Raw genomic sequence first — 21,241 nt, 5'->3', positions numbered from 1 at the left:
TACAAACCACGATTCACTCTCAACAATCTGTTTCATGTGAGTTGTCTAGTTGAAATATTTATTTGTTGCAGTTCAATATATTGAACAGAATTTTGGATCAAAGGCTAACGTGCAATAACTGCATTTCAACACAATTAGACATTTATAAGAGTAATCTGTTAATACAGTTCTAAATATTTCACTGTTAAATCTTGCTTTGCACTACTGTTGTCAGTAGAAAATCAACCTGTGACAATTTCAATCTATGAATTTTAACATGCTGTCGGCTACATTTATTTGTTTTTATTTATTTATTTATTTTGGCCACTTGGGAACAGTTGGACAATGCTGTAAACATATGTCTTATATAAATAATATATTTATATATCTTACATATATATCATATATGTTAACAAGCAATTTGTTTTACACATTCATCCAGACACAGAGCAACGTTAGCTTTTATTTGGAATTGATGCTGGTCGACTCCAACTCTTGATAAATGTAATGGGCTCTTAAGCTGCTACATGTTCACCAGATATTCACTAACTTGTTCTCTCTATGTTCTCTGGAGCTGGTCAGGTAGTGTACGGTTGGTTTATCTGAGCTTTTTTGAAAACTAATAATTCTCGGTCACTCTCGGTCACGATGAGCAAATCTTTTCTGGGCCAAAGATTATGTTCACTTACGTGAATGCTGCCTTGCCCTCCTCAATGTCCTTGCTCTTGGCACCTGGGCCAGTCTTCCCACAGAAGTTGACAGCGATGCACATGAGGAGTCCGCACTTGTTGAGGAAGTAGCAGGTGACGTCAATGCCCACCAACAGTAGGAAAAAGACGACGATGAGGATGCCTACGATGGCTCCGGTACCCAAGCCTGAGCCACCGTCCACGGCACCTAAAGGGCAGTGACAGAGAGAGAAGGGAACACGCAAGCAAACAGACAGGAAAGAAAGGGGAGGGAGAGGAGATAGAAAAGAGGAAAGGGTTTAACATGAAGGAGAGGGGATAGAAAGAAAGTTAGAAAAAGAGAGAGAGGGAGAGAGGATGAGGAATGCAGTCAAGCTTTTAATACATTGCTTCAGGTTTCAGTTGTCAAGACCTCAAGTGTGTCTTTCTGTTTAGGGGGAATTTGGAGACAAATCATGCCAGAGCCACCAGGAAACTCGTGTGCTGAAACACAATATTGATATTTACTCTTGAAAGTCATTATGGCTGATACACTTGAGGTGTTTAATTTCACACACAATCACAGAAAATCCAAACCTGAAAAAGCAACACATCTAAATCATTACGTGACGACAAACTGGATCTAAACACAGCTACGGTTCTATATTAGATTCTTTGGGTGAGGTGGGTGATAGTATACTATATACAAACCAAATATTATATTACACTGTAGTACTATAACCCTTCAATGCCTACCTTTTTGTTTGTCACATGGCTCACTTTTATAATAGGCTTGTGACATGTTCTGAGACATTAAAAAATATAGTTATGTACCAAAATTTCAATCCATCCAGTAGTAAATTTCAAACAGCTGGTCCTGACGATACATCATCTGCAAATTTTGTGCCATTCCATCTCACAGATGTTGAGATATTTCACCGATCATTGACACCTCTGACCTGTTGGTGCTGCTGCTGCTGCTCTTTCCAGAGGTTTATTAAAAATTAAATTACTAATATGGTTAAGCTATTCAGCTGCCCCCAAAAAATTCTCAGGGAATGTAAAGGTTAAAGGGCTAAAGGGTTAGCAGCTGTTTATCTCAGAGTATGCAGGGATTCATCACATTTATAATTCTACTTTGAGGGCAAAGTGCAAATGCAGGTTATTTTTCCCCACAGACTATTCCACATGAACAAATGCACATGAAGCTTATTGACAGGACAGAATAAACAGGATTTGGAGCTCCAAAGCACTTCAGGCATTACAGATTTGCATTTCTTAGTTCTCATCATTTGTTTTGGCATTAGATGACATTTCTACAAAGCCGGGCTAATAAATAGTAATCAAATTTTCAATATTTGGATGCAAACTGCAAGTGCATTTCGGGAAAAATCAGCCATCAGAGGATTTTAAGGAAAAACACTCTTCTTCTTCTAAATGGTTAATCATAGCTTTTTAAAAAAAATGAGTCTCTGGTAAAGCTTGAAACTGGCAAAACTTGTGAAAATGATGCTTGTATCATCAATGGACATAAACACAAGTCTATCTATGATTTACTTGTTCATTATTCATTTTTGTAAGAGCCTTGATGACAATAATTCAACTGTCAAAAAAACTGTTTTAACGTGGGGCAAGATTGTCACTTCAAACGGACAAAACACTACTTACCAGAACTCAAATTTATGTTCCACAATACTTCAAACAGGACGGACATTTGTGGCACAGTGCTTTCTTACACTGACTCAGAGCACTAAATGATGCATTGACCCCAAAATGTTAATACTCAGTGACACTGACAAATCTGGTTATATACAATCTGATCAGTAGGACTACTAAACAGGGGATTAAATACAGTGGCAGCCTCCATGGCTAATGCTGTGTTCACACATACAGATACAAAGAGGCGTGCAGTCTCTCGTCTCCCTCGAGTCTAAAGCTTACGGGCTTGTCATGTCAGCTCTGATCAGGAAGTTATTTTTTCTCATTGGTGCTATGAAGGTGCACAACAAAGAACTTTGAGTCATTTTTCTTATTAAAGCCTCTATAGTTTATTAAATATATATTGCAGAGATTTGTGAAGCTGTTGACCGTGACGGTGGTTCTGTTTCATGAGGAAATTAAGATAAGTGCGATCGGTTGTCACCAGGATGTTGCTCACGTGCATCAGAGGACATTTGCATCAAAGCTGAACCTTTTTCAACTTACCCACATTGTGCTACTGGGTACCTTTTCAGTCTTTGAGTAGCGGTGGGCAGCTCCAGTATGATTTTCAAAGTGGAACTGGCTGCAGCTTAAAAATGTCCCTTCAATAATCAATGTGTTACGTCACACTTATATTTGTGTACAATATTTTATCACCACACTTTGCCTTAAATCATTTTTTAAATTTCACGAGCCATCGCTTGATTGTATTTAACTAATCAATTCACAAATGTTTGTATAAAAGGATTACAAATATTATTTAACAAAGCCCCACCACACTTCCCAGACAGTCTTTTCAGAAGCCAATAAAACACGATTAAAATAAAGTCTTTCTTCGATTGACATGTGCTGAGATCCCTGAGGAAAGGTTAGTGAGGTTCTGCTTCAGGCGGTAAAGACTGTAGCTGTCACTCGCCAGTGTCTGTAGAGCTCATCACACTGTCTGAGGAGAACATAAGCACAGTCTGAACACCATGTGTGAGTTTAAACTGATTACATCCACGTCTCCGAAGAAGGGGATAAGGAGCAGGAAACTGTTTGTTTTGCAGTTCTCTACCACAGACCATATGTAAAGTATAATATCCTCATCATACCCTAAAGCTTCAAGTAAAAATGAACATAAAACACATTCACACTGTTTGAAAAGACTATAGGTGATGACCTTTTCTTTGGGTCCATTCCATCCACAGTTAACCGGCCAGATGTAGACATTGATATATTTCCCTCAGCTACAACATACTCTCATCTAAACCATCAACCATAAACATCAGGATTTAGTGTCAGTCCCTCAGAATTTATGTGCACTTGTTTCTAGAGCTGATGCAGAGCCATTTTACACTGTTGATAGATCACATGAGGAAGGATTTATCACAGAAGAGGGAGAGATACCAGTTCAGCAGAGTGATTACTCAATGATATAAAAACTACATTTTCCAAGTTTTAATCATATGTCCTTGTGTTAATGATTCTGCTATATTTTAGTATCTGTCACATGTCAATAACTATTTTTGAGTATTTATATGTCAAATTCCATCTATTTTCCTGTAAAACCTTTTAAATGTTTTTGATTACTTATTTTACACTCTCTTTATATCATAGATTTATCCAATTAAACAGGGTGACCTTAATATTTCGCTACATGTATATATGTTATTAAGAGTAAATATATCTATATAACTTTCATTCCTCTCATACTATTTGTTAATGATCTAAACAGCCAATGTAGTTATGAACATGTACAGGCTCTTTTTATGTCCTGTGGTGACTTTTTCATTGGCCCAGTTTATGTGACATATTTACCACATTTTTTACAGACTTTATGAGTTCCTGAACATACAGTTAACCAAGTAACTGACACAAATGTAGGCAAATAAAGGCCTCCGGGACATTGAAGTGGGACAGTTTTGTTGACACATATTAAGTTTTGAAATGCAGACTTCCTCCTGTAGATGCTGATACATGATTTTGCACTACTACACTTGTTAAAATCTTGCAGACAGCCACTGTGGCACAGACTTCGCAGTGATTGATTATGTTTCTTTTTAAATTAGTTTCTATGCATCTCAAACATCTTATGTTTGCGTTTACTGCACTTGTAAGACAGATATAGTCGATCTAGACATTTAATTTAAATTCACCGTCTCCCTAGCCTCGGCTGCAGAAATATGCAATCCTTAATTTTCTCTAAAGGCTGTAATCAAAATAGCAGAGTGTGCCACAGCTCTGTATACTTATAGGTGACTACTGTGTTACAGACAACACTTGTTTTTCCTCTGCCCATCGCCTCATTTGCATTTTAACAGGCACAATAAATCATGTGGCATGTATTCAGAGCTGAGGGGGGTTTTTACACCGAGTGTTCCCACTGAGGGAGAGAGCACAGATCTACATGTCAGGATGGACTACACAAACAGTTCTCTTTACAGGCTTGTCAGGTACAGTACTGAGCTAGCTCCCAGAGAGACTGAGGAGAACAAACTGCATGTGATATGCCTCAATTTCACCAAAAAACGACACATTCCTGAGACATCAATAATTGGTCAATCGGCCAGACTTGTGCACCAGTGCATTGATAAAAACAAACAACCTTATATTGGCAGTTAATTTACATATCATTATAGCATTGGATGGTGCATTCAAATAGTGGCTACCAATTGGGATTCATAATTTAAACATTGAACATACAGATTTTCTTATTTAACCTCTAAAACTCTTGTCATACCTACAGTTGGCTCAATCTTTACAAATGCTTGTTGTGCATGTTTAAACCCACAGTATGTTTGGTGAAGTCACTGACTGTATAAATATGGACGACGCGTCTCCTCTTCCTACTGCTATGCAAAAGTGAAGCCAAAATATCTCCTTTCTAGGAGCTGAGATCTTGCTTGCGTGATGTCATTTGGAGCCAGAGACTCTTTTGGGGAGCTGTCATGATGTCCATCTTTATATAGAGTCAATGGGTGCAGTGCAATAAGGAGTGTTTAATTAGTCTCAAAATCCACGCACATAAAAACCAGGTGTGTGCACGTGATACAAGTGCAAAGAAAGTGGAAAACCATCCTGGCGAGGGAGCATTTCTGCTCCACGTGCACAAATGCGGTCCCACAAGGATGGGTCTGTGACGAGCACGCACTCGACCCTCCTTACGTGCTCGCAACTGCATACAGCCCGCTCCTTTGATCGGTCACTTAAAATACCGACCGTGACCTTTGATTGGCTGTTTGGTTTGATCACTGACACAGTTGAAGCAGGCAGTTGCCTGAGAGAACAAAGGGAAACATAAATAATGATAGCGGCTGATTCTCTTTTTTTTTTTACCCTTTACACTTATGAAAAACTGTTAGGCATTGTAGCAAAAGCCTTAAAACTGTTTAAACCCACTTTCAGATTTGTGAAACCTTTATTTAGAGCAGAGAAAAAAGGGCGATTTCACTGATATTTCTTCATCAAGACCACATTTAGATCAAAAACTTCTATATTTAGACCTGTCAAATCTGGACTAGATTACCAACGAGACTGCAGAGACTCATTAAAGCTCATTAAAGCTTCACTGCTTTCTGCATTGCATTGCATCTTTCTTGGTATGCATACTTGAGTGTTTTTTTTGAGCACACTTAATTCTGTGATTTTTCTGGTTTGAAAACACTCCATACTCAATATCTGCTTAGAATAAGTATGTCTATAGAATTGGGACACACCTTGAATCTTTAACAGCTGTCCAGCGACTAGCATGTGATCTTAAGTACCCATCAGGACTCTTGTTTCTAAGGATACAAGGTTTTGTATGCTGTACAGATTGTAAAACCCCTTCAGGCGAATTTGGGATTCATGATATTGGGTAACAAATAAATCTGACTTGATATTATGGTGTAAATTTCTGAGTCTACTAGGAAAACATCTAAATTCACAGGTAACAAAAAAATGAATATTTCAGTGAGTGTAAGTCTTGTACAGTTTATAAATTCATCTGGAAAATTTAAGAGGGAAAACAAGAGTTTTAAGAGGTTAATAACTATATAAAAACAACTAACAAGAACTGTAAATAGACCCATAAATGTTAACATTTCACTGTCTATTGTAATTCATATTCTAGGCAGGCCTCATTGTTCAATAGATCACATGTTTGGATCAGATTCTTTTTTCAGCTCTGCCACTGTGTGGCACTGCACCACCACTGGAATAATATGAAGCTCAAATTCTGTTTTCTTTTTGGGCACAAGGAAGCTGAGTAATGCTGACAACTGACTCCCTCTCTGACTGATTAAGATCTTTGGGAACTCTTCATGCAGGAAGGAGTGTGTATGTGGCTGGATTGGTTTTCAAGCATTTAAATGCAGATTTCCACTGAGGCATCAGGCCCTACAGATTGATGTGTTTACTGGCATGAAAAATATGAATTGCTGACTCATTTTCCGGGAGTAGAGGAAGCATTAGCAAAAAAAAACAACAACTTTATAATATATCTAATTTAATACAGAGTGACAATATTGTTAAACAGAGATGACTACTCTTGCGTTTCTGACTGTTTATGCCTTTCCTAAAATACAAAATTCTTCAGTCAGAGATAGAATATTAAAATGATTCACAGTTTAAAAAACCTCTTTATTTATCTTATACTGGCCCTTTATGCAGGCTTTTAGTTCAGCCTTCTTGTAACAGGCTGTTTTAGCTCCTGTCTCTTTAAAGCCTGCCTCCCGATGAGCCCACTCTGTTCTGATTGGCCAGCTTTTCTGAAGCCTGCTGTGGGACAACCATATCAGAGTCATGTTAAGTTGCAAACCCAACATTTCCTGCTTTGCTGCTTCAAATCAAAAGCTTTTGAATGACTAAATAACAGGAGACTTTTATTGTGAAGAATTTACAGGAAATGAGAGGTGTTTCTTACCAAAAAAACTAGTCGACACAACAACATATGGACATATTTGGAGTTATTTGTTCAGCGGATCAGTTAGAAATAATGCAGGGAGGAATGATACAAGCAGAAACAGCTACAGTGATGATGATGTTTGATGAAGAGCTGCAGATGACCAGCACACATCCAACTAGGTAAACTACTTATTTTACTTTGCAGTGCTGTTAAATGGAAATCCACTCACAGCATGCTAGCTCCACTCGAGTCATGGCTTGGTGTGACTACCCCAATGGAAAAATGCCATAATGATAGCGAAGCGGAGCAGTGAACTCGTGCGCTGTTTGCAGAGCAGATGACCATATAAAGAAATCCGTTACGAGCCGACATCAGCTCAGGCTGAAAGTAGAAAAAACCATTCGAAATTGAGCGTTCGGAGCAGTCTCACAGAGATTACTTCCACATACATTTATGGTCGGTCCGGGTATCATCATTATTATTCATTTGTAATTTAAAAACCAAAAAATGGTAAATCTGTTATTTGTTTCAAAACAAAAAACAAAAAAAAATGTTTTTGGTGTCAGAATCAAATAACGAAAAACCAATTAAACCCGGCCCGTTTTTGGTTTTTGCCGATTCGTTTTATCGTTATTCCTTTTTGGATTGAATATCGAGCAGGTCTGCGGACATCAAGCCAATTTGTTTTTACGTTTGAAACCAACAACGGCAGTCACATGGGTTTTTCCTTTTTTCATTTTAAACCAAAAACCAAAAATGGAAGTCTATTCCTTTTTTTGTTTCCCAACGAAAATCCAGGAAACCAAATTCAAAAGACCGTTCAATTTTGGTTTAGAAATCAAGTACTTTTGTCAGTTTTGTACGATAGTGGAAGCGGCTACATTAGCTTACCCATGATCCTCGGCGACCTATGGTGAAGACGCCAGCAACAGCCGCGCGTGTGTGTAAATGGGATGAAGACGGGGTTATAAAACTGACCTTTACATGTCACATCCCTCATTTAAGCCCTACACTTTCACTTTCGTAATTTTCATCAAACTGGACTTTAGATTGTGCATTTTATTCAACCTCCACTGTTACATCATGTAATTATTTATTAATTATTTATGTTTAATTTATTCTCTCATCACCATATATTTCATACACTTTGTTTCTTTGTCCATAGCATACATTATTTTCTTTACAGTTCAATGTACAGTAAAGTACGTTGATCCTGATCGTAACCGATAATCTGCGGTACTACATAATGTTACACTGACTACATGTTAAGGCTGTCGCTGGCGTCTTCACCATAGCAACGGTCGCTGAGGATCATGGGTAGGCTAATGTAGCCGCTTCCGCTATCGTACAAAACTGACAAAAATACTTGATTTCTAAACCAAAATTGAATGGCCTTTTGAATTTGGTTTTCTGGATTTTCATTGGGAAACAAAAAAGGAATAGATCACATGATTTCATTTTTCGTTTTTGGTTTAAAATGAAAAAAGGAAAAAACCATGTGACTTCCGTTTTCTGTTTCAAACGTAAAAACAAATTGGCTTGATGTCCGCAAACCTGCTCGATATTCAATCCAAAAAGGAATAACGATAAAACAAATTGGCAAAAACCAAAAACGGGCCGGTTTTGATTGGTTTTTCGTTATTTGTTTCTGACACCAAAACGGCTTTCCGGTTTTTTTTTTCAAACAAATAACATATTTACCATTTTTGGGTTTTTGAATTACAAATTAATAACGAATTATCTGATGATACCCGGACCGTTTACCTCATTATTTGACACGTTGGCCACGTCTAATATGAACATCCGATATTGTAACATAACATATATGACTGAAAATAAGGAAAAGCATAATAGGTCACCTTTAAATTTTCGTCTGTTTACAAAACAAAAACAACATGTTGTCTTCTGTAAATTAAAAAGCCATGTTGTAAATGATGAATTAAGATGATAAAATACATCAGAGACAGTGGAGGAACATTTACAGATTAAAGGTGCAGTGTGTAGACAGTTTGTCAACATAAGAACAACTGCATATGGGTTCATAAGAGGTGCAGCAAGAGGGGATTGCATCATTCCACTCAGAAAAAGTACTTTCAGTCAGTCTACATTCTCTATTATGGCTGCACTAGAGTGGAACCCATCTCAGCAACTATCAGAGAACTGGACAAGACAAGAAATGATTACTTAGTCGCACCTTGCTGTCCTCAGTCTGTCTATGCTGAACTTCCCTTGCTGTCTATTGTCACCTGTCGCTATCTTGCTATCTTGCTACTGCCAGTCTGCCTTCCTGTACCTGCATGCATGTCTTATTGTGGTTTTGCTTTTATTGTGTCAGACTAATTTATGTATTTTACATACTGTGCATTCTTTTTGTATGTGTGCTTCTGCTTTGCATGTTCTAATTAGCGTCTAACAATGCAGCTCAATGTGGTTTTATTCAATCCACTTTTCTATTAACATTAATATCTTCATGTATTTATTGTCTTGCATATCTTGTATCATGAGTCTCTGTGTTGTTTTAAGGATGTCCTGAATGATATTTTTTATTAATATTATATATGTTCTTCTTTCTTCATTTTATTGATTGTTCCGCATGCTTATAAATGACCTCAGTAACTTTGTAATTTCAATCTCATTTTCATATTCTGTTTTTAGAGTGACTCTGTAACATCTGTCCCAGGCCTACAGATGAAAAATAGCCTCTTGGCTAACTCTGGCGCATTCACAGCAATGTTTAATAATGTGCACTGTCCCTGTTAAATAAACAAACAAATAAATAAATAAATAAAATAAACAGAAGTTAGTGGCATCTAGCAGAACTGACTTGGCAGAAATGAAATGTAATATTCATAAGTATGTTTTAATTAGTGTATAATCACCTGAAAATAAGAATCATGGGTCCTCTTCCACGGAGCCCACCATGTTTCTACAGTAGCACAGAACAGACAAACCAAACAGCTCTAGAAAGCTTCATGGCCATCGTAGATTCTCTTATATGCTTGGCGGGGGGTGTATTCAGTCTGTTGCAATCTGCAACCTCACCACTAGATGCCACTAAATCCTACACACTGCACCTTTAAGGAATAAATTCAACTTGTCATTTCATTTCCCAGTTTCTATCTACATAAACATCTCATTAATTACATAAAACTAACAAAATGAGAAAATATTTTTTGGCTATGCAAAGAGTGAATTTCCTGAACAATAACAGCACAGCAGCTCTAATTGTAATCTGTATGCAATGGGTGCCTGCATATATTGCTTCAGAGAAGAGAAATATTCTTTTTATATGCAATGCAAGTGCGTCTGATGCACACACTTAGATGAATAACCTGATTAGCAGAAATGAAAATCATTCAGCACGGATAAGCACTATCATTACTCAGTAGCTGCTGATGAACAACAGGAGGGACCTACAAGTGACAAAGTACACCTCAAGGGTGTCATAAACTCTTATTATCCTTCTGCCAGAACTTAGTTGAGAGTAAACATTGGTGCCAGGGACAATAAAATGAAAGAAGTCCTAAGACAGTAAGGAAGGTAGGCGTGAAAGTCATGTTTCCAAGATGAGAACTACTCAAAGGAAACTACCAAAAGGAATAAAACACATCTACTTTTTGTCTTTGCCAATGTAATTCACGTCTTATTTCTTGTATGTCTTCTCATTCGTGTTTTGGGGAAACAGGAAACACATATTGTTTTTCTACATTTAGGCATATTTGGTTTAAGCAAGAAAACAAGCTTTATGTTGTTTCTAAGTAAGAGGCAGAGTGCCTCTTGAGCTACATTCACCTGAGCAGCCCTTCTGAAACCCTCTTCAAAAGTTGCGAATAAAACTTTTCACATTTGCTTGTTTGGAATTGAAGTGCTCTTTGCTAAACACTCATACTTCATATGAGATCTTCAGGTCAGGTATGTTGTATGATCAGTTTTTAAGCCTACCACTTAAAACCAATTAGAGCGTCCTTGATAGGCAAATGACAACAAAACATCTTCAATTTTTGTAAGATAGTGAATGATTCTATATTGCCTGTATTTCAACATCATGCTGAAACACCAGAAAAGAACAGATGGCTAAAAGACATGAAAGTCATTGATACTAAAAGAGTGTGTTCATTTAAATATCAGTCTTCTCATAACCATCTTAAACACCGGCTCATCTGTACCATTATCATTTGGAGTAACTTACAGTTTTGGGCAACAGTGAGCTGAAACTTCTGGTGAATCAACGATGAGGTTTTGTCTGCCCCAGAAAGAAACAGTTGTGTATTCATCACTGGGTACTATAATGCAGGCTATCGAGTGTTTTCATTACCGAGGCTGGGAAAACAATCACCATTCACCAATTGTTGTTGATCATGGCTGTTGTTGAGTTCATTTATGCATTGCATCCCCTCACCTCTCATTACTGCAGGACTTTAATACATCGTATAGCAGAGTGTGAAACAATTGTTTGAACAAATGGAAACTATTTAGAGGGCTTTGAGTAAATTACACTCTGCTGATGGCCATATTTGAGGATTGTAACTATTGTACACAGCTTTTAAAAATAACCTTTTAATTTTTTTTTAATTGACTGCTTGGCTACCTTAATAACAAGACTCAAGAAAAACAACAGTGTCAGTCGTTTGATCAAATGCCTAAGAATAACAACTAAAATGGAGTCTAGTGGCGCAGTCAGGAGCAAAAGTAGAACTGATGTTGTGATAGAGCCACGCAACCTCAAAGGGAGGACATTAGAGTGGATGGATGGGTCGACATAGAGTGTGACTTCAACATTGGAAAACACTGTATTCCCAATCAGTTCAGAGTTGGTTTCTGTTAACCATGACCACAACCTGCTCTCTATGTTAACCAGCTAGTTGCTAACTTTGTCTGTTGTTTGGTACTGGGCAGGTCATGTGCAGTTGCTTTATCTAAGCTTTTTCACCCTGAAATTGACATTAATTAGAGTATTTTGTAACCAAAGTTTTGTAGAGCTGATGGAAAAGCAATTCCCTGTCAGATCAGAAAGCACTAATACGAATCTTTTTGTAACTGTGGTCACTTTTTGGATCATCAGATCAGAAAACTCAACTAAAACTTCCAAACTAAACACATTTTGTTGTTTAGTTTGGAGGACATGTTGCTATGGCATTTATAGTAATCACATTTCTGTGCTGTTTTGACTGGGAACATTTAGTATGTTGATTTCATGCTTAAATAATGTTGTTAGCTAGCTGGAATCTGCTTAGCTAGCAATCACTGTCATGTTGCTGCTACACATCTGATTTGTGCCGAATTAGACTGCTGGATAGTTAGTTAGCTAGCTTAAAAATACATCATGTAGCCTAACAGTAATCTACATTTGGTAACAAATTATTTTTATCTACATAACTTCTGGATTAGCTTCTGTCCAACCATGTATTTTTGCATAGTGGGTTTATTTCATCATTCAAAAGGCTGGAACATGATAACAAACAGTCCATATTACAACCTAAAAGTGTATCTACTGATGTAATTGTGTTTTCAACTTGAACACTTCCTCATTGTAACAGATATACTACTGATGTTTTCATTAACATTGAAAAAGTTCCCATGAGATTTTCATAGATCTCAACAGTGTAGTTGTTTTGTCGCTAACAATCTTTATTATGGTGTTCACATTTTTATTAGCCAACAGTTGATACAAATTTAAGAATACGGACAGTATGGAAACCCCATGTTTCAACTTTTTTTGACAAGAAAACCTTTATACAAAAACAAATCAAGTAAAAGAAGCTCAGCTAGTTTAGAGTTCGAAAGCTACAATTACTAGTTTTAGCTTCACAAAAAATAGTAATGCATGATTGCAAAGCCTCTATATGTTGTAAACTGTTCTCCATTTGTTCATTTTTGTTCAAAATGCCTATTGTATCTTTTCCCATAATGCTACAGCCAGGCTTCTATTTTTCAACATCTGGATGTTACAGTTGTGTGTGGAATAATGCAACACTGAATAAAGAATACAGACATTTTGTTAAAGCTCCAGAGAAAAAGGCTAAAATCAGCTTCACAATCCAGGCCACGAACAGTCAGAAAAAGTCAGCACTGCGTCACACATCTTAGCATGTTTAGCTGCTATACTGTAGCTTCAGAGAGCCATTACTTTCATGAAAGAAAAAAGAAACACAATTTATTTCAACCCTACAATGATTACACGGAAACACACTGATATGTACTTACAAAAATGTCTCAAAGAATAAAATAATGTCACATTATTGAAAATGAGTGAATTTAGTGTTTAACAGCTGTTGCATTTGTGTGTTCCAGACATTTCTCTGCTTTCAGGTAAAAAGAGAACATGGATCGTCAAAATAACAGCTGATTTCTTATATTTCATTCTGAAAAGAGTATGTACACTTTGTCACAAAACATCTCTGCACAACTCTCTGTCCTATCCTGAAAAGGCGTTTACATAACAATGTATCTGAAACTGACGAGAATTAAGAAAGTGCCTTGAAGAATGAATACTCTGACCATAACCAATATTAAATTTCTATGGAAATGTTATCTTTCCTCATTTTGTACAATGGGATATTTCAAGCTTGTATCTAAAAAAGAGAAATTAGGCACATTTTTTTACTCATCACCTGGTTAACACATTCATAATGCTTGACTGGGGAGCTTCAAAGCAGCTGCATAGCATTCATGAATACTGGATCATGCCTTGTGCCAGCTTTCATGCAGTGTTCATGCTTTTATGTCATCTGTGATGTGACAGTGGAATGATGTGTCTGTTTAATAGGCAATAAATTCCAAAATAAAAGTCTCTTTACAATTGCCATTTCCGGTCAGAACATTGTAGACACAATCAAACAGTGTAAGGGAATTATTCCATTTATCACTCCTCTTAAGATAGCATTAAGGCATTATGAATGTGTTACTAACGTATTTAAAACAAAGTGAATATACTTTGTCTACATTATATCCCAATAGAGCACCCAAGTCCAACTTGTAACATTGACAAAACCCTCTAAAATTTCCCTTTCTGATTCTATTCATATACAACATGAAAACAGATGAAAACAAAATATTATGAGAATTTAAATCCCCCAAAATTTGAGAATGATGCAAGTACTGAGCACCCTGTAATAACATCATGAAACCAATGTGACTCTTTTTTTTATCTTGTGTGTGGCTGCACAAGGGTCAAAAGGCATAGAAAGCAAAGGAGTCAGGCCAAAGGATTTTATAGGCTCAGACTATCCTTTCTCCTTGAATGAAATTAGTTTATGCGAGCCAGAGCACAGTCAGCATTGACAGCAGAAGAGCTGCCAGACTGTACGTCACACATCGGCAACCGAGGGTAGCTGAGGTTATTGACCAACCACAGGCGACAAATATATAGTTTAATATCCATAGCAATAAAGTGTGACAAGAAAAACAAATAATAATAATAATAAAAAAAAAAACACAGAGAAAGAAATTTGTGTGTATGACAATGTCATGGTCCATAGGTGCCCGAGAAGATCACACATGGATACAGGAAGAGGACACGGAGAGAAGGGAAGCAGGTGAGAAAGAGGGAAAAGAGGGAGAGAGATAGAAAAATAGGTCAGAAATACAGAAATACAAGTGTGGAAGGTTATTAGAGACCGAACTGAGGAATAAAAAAGGAAGTCTAAGTTAGAGGATCAACGTAAAAAGAAGTCATAGCATGTTAGTAGCACAGCAAATGACACGTGGTTCATGGCAGGCATGGATGGAAGGTCACAGAAATTAAGGTAATGGGGAGTGAAAACATAAAGGGAGAAATTTCACACACACATACACCACAGTCCAACATCTCTGCTTTAAAGTTCAGTATAAACAAAGGGAGTATTTAATCAGCCATGGTGCTGATCGGTAGCAGAGTTTTGGATAAGATAGATGACAACCTGGATGCGAGAACACATCCACAAGAGTCAGGCTATTATCTCTCATTAATAATGGCCAGTGGTGTAATGTGAAGTAAACCCAAGTATATTCCTACACTTCAAGTGCCTGATAAAAGCCTCATTAATTCAACCATCAGGTCATTAATGGAAAAAATTATGGACACAGTAGGGCCTCTAGATTTTGTTATGTGTCTCTTAAACAGCAAGACCCAACGGCTGGTATATTGACTGACGAAAAAACAATCAATTCAGTATCCAATCAGCAGCTCCCTCATTAGCCTGTAGAATAGTGATGCTGGATTGGTTTGCTGCTGCAGCATATTATTGACAAAATAACAGCATTATACTCATAAATTAGGTGCATTGCAAGTTATGCTTTAGCAACTTTGCAGATACATTCATTAGAAACGTTTGCTCGTGATGCTGATGTAATCCAGACGTATTACGTTTCCTACAAATTAAGTAGAAGATTACATTTCTAAAAGACTGGTTTGAAAAAGCCAGTCATCTTCTAAAATATGCACATTTTATGGATGTAACAAAAAAAGCAAACACCTGTTTTTTTCCAGTGATACAAGCACTAAGATGTCTACTACTATATAAGAGTACTTCACCAGACAAGATGGTTGGTGTGAATGTGCACACATGTAACAAGGAGAGGGCGGGACAATAATCGCAGTTGAGCCACTCCTGAAGCTACAACTACACCACTGGTCATGGCAGGGAGAATGGCCCATGCAAAAACCACACATCCACAACAGAAGCTGGTAATGAAAGTCACGTCCATGACATGGATGAATGCATGATCTCATGTTATCAAAACTGCAAAAGTTAATAGCTGTTTTTTTTTTTTTTTTTTTGTAGTTTTACTCCAATGTCAACCTTAGCTGGGGAGATTTGGATGGATCAGTTGTTAACACCTGCCACTTTTATATCTGTATCACCAAATTTACAAAGGCTGTGTTTATTTGGAACAACACTATGAGAATTATGATGATGTTTTATCCCGCCACAGCTGGACAGCATTTACCTTTCTTTGGTAAGTCTGTGACATGCAAATGCTGCCCAGCTGTACCTGCAGAGAAAATTACACAAGCCAAATTATATCAAGGTTTTTGATGAAAAGAAAGTTGACTTACAACTAGGATGTTTTTAGGGATTCTGATGCATTCTAAAATGCAATTAAACCACTTGGATCAATATGTTTTTGTAGCATTTTGCGTGTGTGACTGCTTTCTGAGCACGTGTTTGAAAAATGAAAAAACAAAACCAATTTAAACAGATTGACACTTAACCTTGGATCAACCCTGCATTCACAATTTGTATTGCAGTGCCAATTTAGCGCATAGAGCCAGTATATATTTATAAAAGAGCAGCTGTTTTAAGTCAACATTATCAAGAACAGCTGTGAAACCTACTGATGCAGATGTTCTAGCTAAAAATAACCTTCAGCAATTTCCCACGTGCCTCGAAGTGAAGACAAAAAAAAACCACTGTAGCAAATTGGAAGTAAAAAACAAAAAAATATAAATTAAATGGGGACTGATTTGGATGGAACCCATGTGAAGTTAGTCTGGTAATTTCTTAAGTGATCCAAACCTCCCACTGCTATATGGCTGGTGCCCAGCAAGCGCATGAAGAAGAAAATAACTGGTTTCTTTATGTGCCATGCACTGGCAGCAATTGCTTTTTAGGGTCTCCAGTAAAGTACAGACAAAATTAATCCAGCTGTAAGTGGCACCATGCAAATAGTGTAAGGGCTGCATCCCCACCTAACTAGGCCACACATTGTATATTCAGGTCAGTCACAGGCCCTGAAATGTGAGACCCACTAAACCTGGCAGTGGAAGTGAAAGATAGAGGCTGAGAGAAAGAATAAAAGTATAAGAGAATATGGAAAAATGAAGGAGTTTATAAAATTGGGAAAAAAAACCCAAAAAGAATCCAAGAAAGTTTTTAACAACAGCTGTAGAGAACCAGCCTCAATCCCCGTCAGTGGGCCTTCTGGCTTGGCGCTCCATGAAACACAACTGTCAATGTTTACTGGCGGGAAGCCAGTGAGGGATCATGTTCTACCAGTTGGTCTATCTACACTGTCTCTGTCTGCCACTACTTCACCTATGGGAACTGTTCATTCCAAATTGGTAAAAGGAAAAAAAACAACAATATCTATATTGTCTAATGATTATTATTGCTTATTTATCTTACTCTGAAGAAATCCCATGAAAAAACAAAACAATTATTGAAGTTTATCTTTCAGTACTTTCTGACAATGCTACCTTTTCAGTGCCTTTCAGCCCCAAGCCAAAGTGTTCTTACTGAAGATATATAAATATAAACAGAATAAATATACTGTTTATTTTTCAAAAAGGCTGAGTAATTTCCAAAAACAGCTAGTTTTTACATTAATCAAGCAAGAGTAAATCATCCACTTGTTGAGGACTATTGTCAACCACAGATTAGTTTTGGGATTTAGGGCTTTGTTGAGAAATTGGGAATGTGTTGTAATTTTACCAGGGTAATTTATTGCATGTCTTTCTTTCAGCTATTCTAATTGTATGTTTATTTTTGTTCTTGTCTTTCTCTTGTCTTTACATCGGTACACTAAAATATCAATAATACATTGTTTCTAGAATATTGTGGATAATTACTTAGCTTTGAAAGCATGAGATAATGGTAAACATTATGAATTCCCAGAACTAATCAATTTTGAGGAATTATGCTCTCATTTCTTCCTTATGTGTTTCTGGCATGTAGGACACATTAATTTTCTTCAAATCTAGTTTGTAATATTAGAGTCATTTTATTGGATTCCTTGATGCTTACTTGACAGTTAAATGGAAATATGGTTGAAGCTATGAAGAACTCTTGAGAAGGAAGAAGAGGGCAGGCAAGAAAGCCCTGAAACTGAAGGTATGGATAGAAGAAAGACAGGATGATACAGAGAGAAAGATTTAGGTCTTTTTCAGTAGAAAGAAAAAACAGTTGTGTACAGATGTTTCAACTATTTTATAAGCCAGGTACAGTGCGATGGGGAGGCAGCCCAAGTTAAAAAATGCATCTTATACACAACACAACAACAGAGAAAAGGCTGACCGTGACCACCGGGGTAGACAGGGATTTGGTATTAACTGGACAAAGTCCTCCTGGTCTGACTGATACCTGCTCCGACTTTATTGCTCACTGAACCTGAGCAGCAACGGCTGCCTTATAGACACTACTGTCATGATGCTTTGTTATATCTGCACCAGTAGAGCAGCAAGGAAGAGGAATGAATAGTCTTCTGTTCCTCATATGGATTCAATAGTTATTGTTTATCTTATGCAGCCTGGCCTCTGAAATTTTGTGAAGTGAGTGTTTTAAAATGCAAATAAGGGGCTCTGTGCATGAAAAAAAACTGAAAAATGTATTTCTCCAAGTGGAAACTATTAGGTGAGGGAGACATAACTGGAAACAAGCAGAAGGTTGGCATTAACAGTAGAAAGACAGACAGTCCAGGCCAAGGGGTAAAATAAATATTAACATCAGGTGAGCCTGCTTCAAGTCACAGCTTGTGTATTTTTACTGACATGAACGTTTTTTGTTGTTGTCAGTGTTGCTATTTTAAAACTGAATTCAAAAATCCTAGAACGGCATTGCCAACAGGGACAGGTCGGACCCAACAAATATGATAAATATTTCCACACAGTAGAGTATAGAGTATTGGACTACAACCCACCTAATGCCTTGACATAACAGCTGCATATTAAAATCATAATACTATAATTTAGACTTTAATCAAATGTACAAAATAACAAGCACCTAAAACTGCTTGCTACAGTACTGAGCTACTATACAAAGATCACCTGGCATCAAGACCAGTCAGTAGTCATGCAGACTTGAGTTTGGGGTTTGGTTGTACCATAAACTTTACTACACCCTTTTTCATCAAATTATCACATAGCTTTATCTGACTATTCACCAACTATTGACGCACATATGGCAACCTAACTACTAAATGAAAACATACTGTATGTAAAATATACTTTTGTGTAGCTGCATGTCTTTGTGTATCTTCCTGTACAGTATAGTACTGAAAACAACAAATTCCTTGCATGTATACACACTGTACATAAAGTTGATTCTAATAAGACAATTCACTCAGTCTCTTCCACTGTTTTTGTCATTTATGAACACTCCTTAGACTACAAGCAGCATTCATGTGCCTCAAATGGAGCTACCAAGCGCTATGAGTCTGTCTCTGCAAAACATACTATTTTCATATTCGATTCTGCATATAACCTCTGTAATTGTAAAGTACTGTAGAGGGATGTCTCATTGCTATCTGCTCCATAGCAACGGAATAAGAATAATAATCCTACAGTCTTATAAGTACCTACTCTCATGCCAACATCTCATTAGCCACAGCTCATCTATAATAGCGCGCATGTAAACGCAGCTGTTCGAAATGTTTTAGTTCAGTTCCCTGAAACAAACCTTAATCTAATCAAAATCCTAAACAAGGGCTTACGTTTCTAAATGTATTCATTAATTAAACTTTTCATGTGATAAAAATGTCATGCTGGAGAAAAAAATATTCTTCACATTATTCATGTCTGTGACACCTCATTTGCATTTCAATTAGTGCTTATTTTACATAGTTTTGTGAGACTGTGCTGACTCCCGTCATTTCAAACTTATTGTATAGGCCACAATATTACAATTGATTTTAACTTCAGTAGGGATTGTGCCATGTATTTCCACTTTGTTATGAACTGAACCAATAAGGAGAGTAAAAAACAGTACATCTCCCCCAATATGACAGACAGAGAGGATGATTCATGTCAGACCTTGTAGCCAACGAGCTTTGAATAAGCACCTGGTATTAGTCTAGGATCCAAATAATAGAGCCTTTCTGGTCACGGTGGAAGCCTTTGTGCACTGTGGCTGGTGTGTGTTGATGCTAGAGGTGGGATGATAGGAATAGTACCTGGGATGGTAGTGGGCTCTGTAGCTGTTCGAAAGGAGAGGATTCCTGGCTCAGACTTGCCCTGCTGATTCTCTGCCACCACACGAACCTCATACTCTGTATTCCAGTCCAGGCCACTCAAAACCACATACTCACTGCCATGAGGAAGGCGGATCTCCGGTTTCCAGTCAGATACATGCTTCTGAGAAAGCAATATAGAGAATAGAGGAAAGGGTCATTTTAGATTATTTGAGAATGACTTTTTCCATTTCTCAAGCTGCGTGTGGAGTGCAGTGTTCTTTGATAACTTCACAAGCTGAACAGTTAGAGGGTTTACAGTGTTGTTTTTTTTTAGTTTCACTTGTTTTACCAAAGATTATCATGGTTCAGATGACTGAATTTGTAGAACCTTTTTTTTTTCACAGGAATCATGTAAAATGGGAAATAATCTACTATATATAACATTTGCCAATAATCCTACTATGTAGTTCCTAAAGGAGTAAAAATCATTACTTAAGGAAGGTAAATCTGATTGGTTATTGAGCAGTACTTTAACCCTTTCATGCATAGTGGCCACTACAGTGGACAGCTATTCAAAAGCCGTTTTCTTATATATGCATAGGTTTTAATGGTATAGTTGCACATCACACACAGTGGTGTGTGATGTGCAACAGTGGACTCTAGTGCACAGTGGACTCTAGTGTGTTATCCCATACACTGCCATCCATTGGCCAGCCTTTGTAAGTGCAGCACAAATTTCTCAAAACCAAGATGGCTGCCTGCCGGCCGGGAATGCTCCACAGCTCAGGAATCTATCTTGCCAATCCTTCTATAGTAATAGACTATAGAAGATAAATAAAATTTTGTAGGTAATAAAATTTTGCAGGTAAATAAAATTTTGTAACATCAAGTAACAACTAAGGAGTAATACAATTGTTAAAATTTCCAAGTTTTGATTTTATGTTGGGATTAATCATCTGTCCTCTAAGTTGGACAAACTCCTTGTAAAAATGTGTTTTTCATGCCTAAAGAGGAATAAAAACACTTAGGAAAAAAATCCTGACTGAGGTTATCATAATTCATGCATGAAAGGGTTAAAGTATGAAGTTAAAGGTGCAGTTAGATTTAAACAGGCCAACTGCTGCCTGAGAAGATTACTGTATTTTGGTTGTAAAAGAAA

General features: G+C 37.2%; 1 protein-coding gene across 17 annotated transcripts in view; it reads right to left on the bottom strand.

Annotated features, from left to right (window-relative positions):
* Positions 1–21,241, bottom strand: part of ncam1a (neural cell adhesion molecule 1a) — a 272,147-nt gene that overhangs the window by 7,913 nt on the left and 242,993 nt on the right. For 12 of the 17 annotated variants that reach the window (XM_044370543.1, XM_044370539.1, XM_044370540.1 and 9 more), the window contains 2 exons: positions 20,083–20,263; positions 669–876 (listed from right to left, as the gene is read on the bottom strand). In XM_044370543.1, coding sequence (XP_044226478.1) covers positions 669–876; positions 20,083–20,263 — 389 coding nt within the window. Of the gene's footprint in view, positions 1–668; positions 877–12,830; positions 14,547–20,082; positions 20,264–21,241 lie in introns of those variants that run through there. The other 5 variants (XM_044370552.1, XM_044370554.1, XM_044370553.1 and 2 more) reach the window with 1 other exon arrangement.

Source organism: Thunnus albacares, chromosome 13 (genome assembly GCF_914725855.1).
Source record: "Thunnus albacares chromosome 13, fThuAlb1.1, whole genome shotgun sequence".
Classification (NCBI taxonomy): Eukaryota; Metazoa; Chordata; class Actinopteri; order Scombriformes; family Scombridae; genus Thunnus; species Thunnus albacares.
This window is presented reverse-complemented; position numbering and strand designations above follow the sequence as displayed.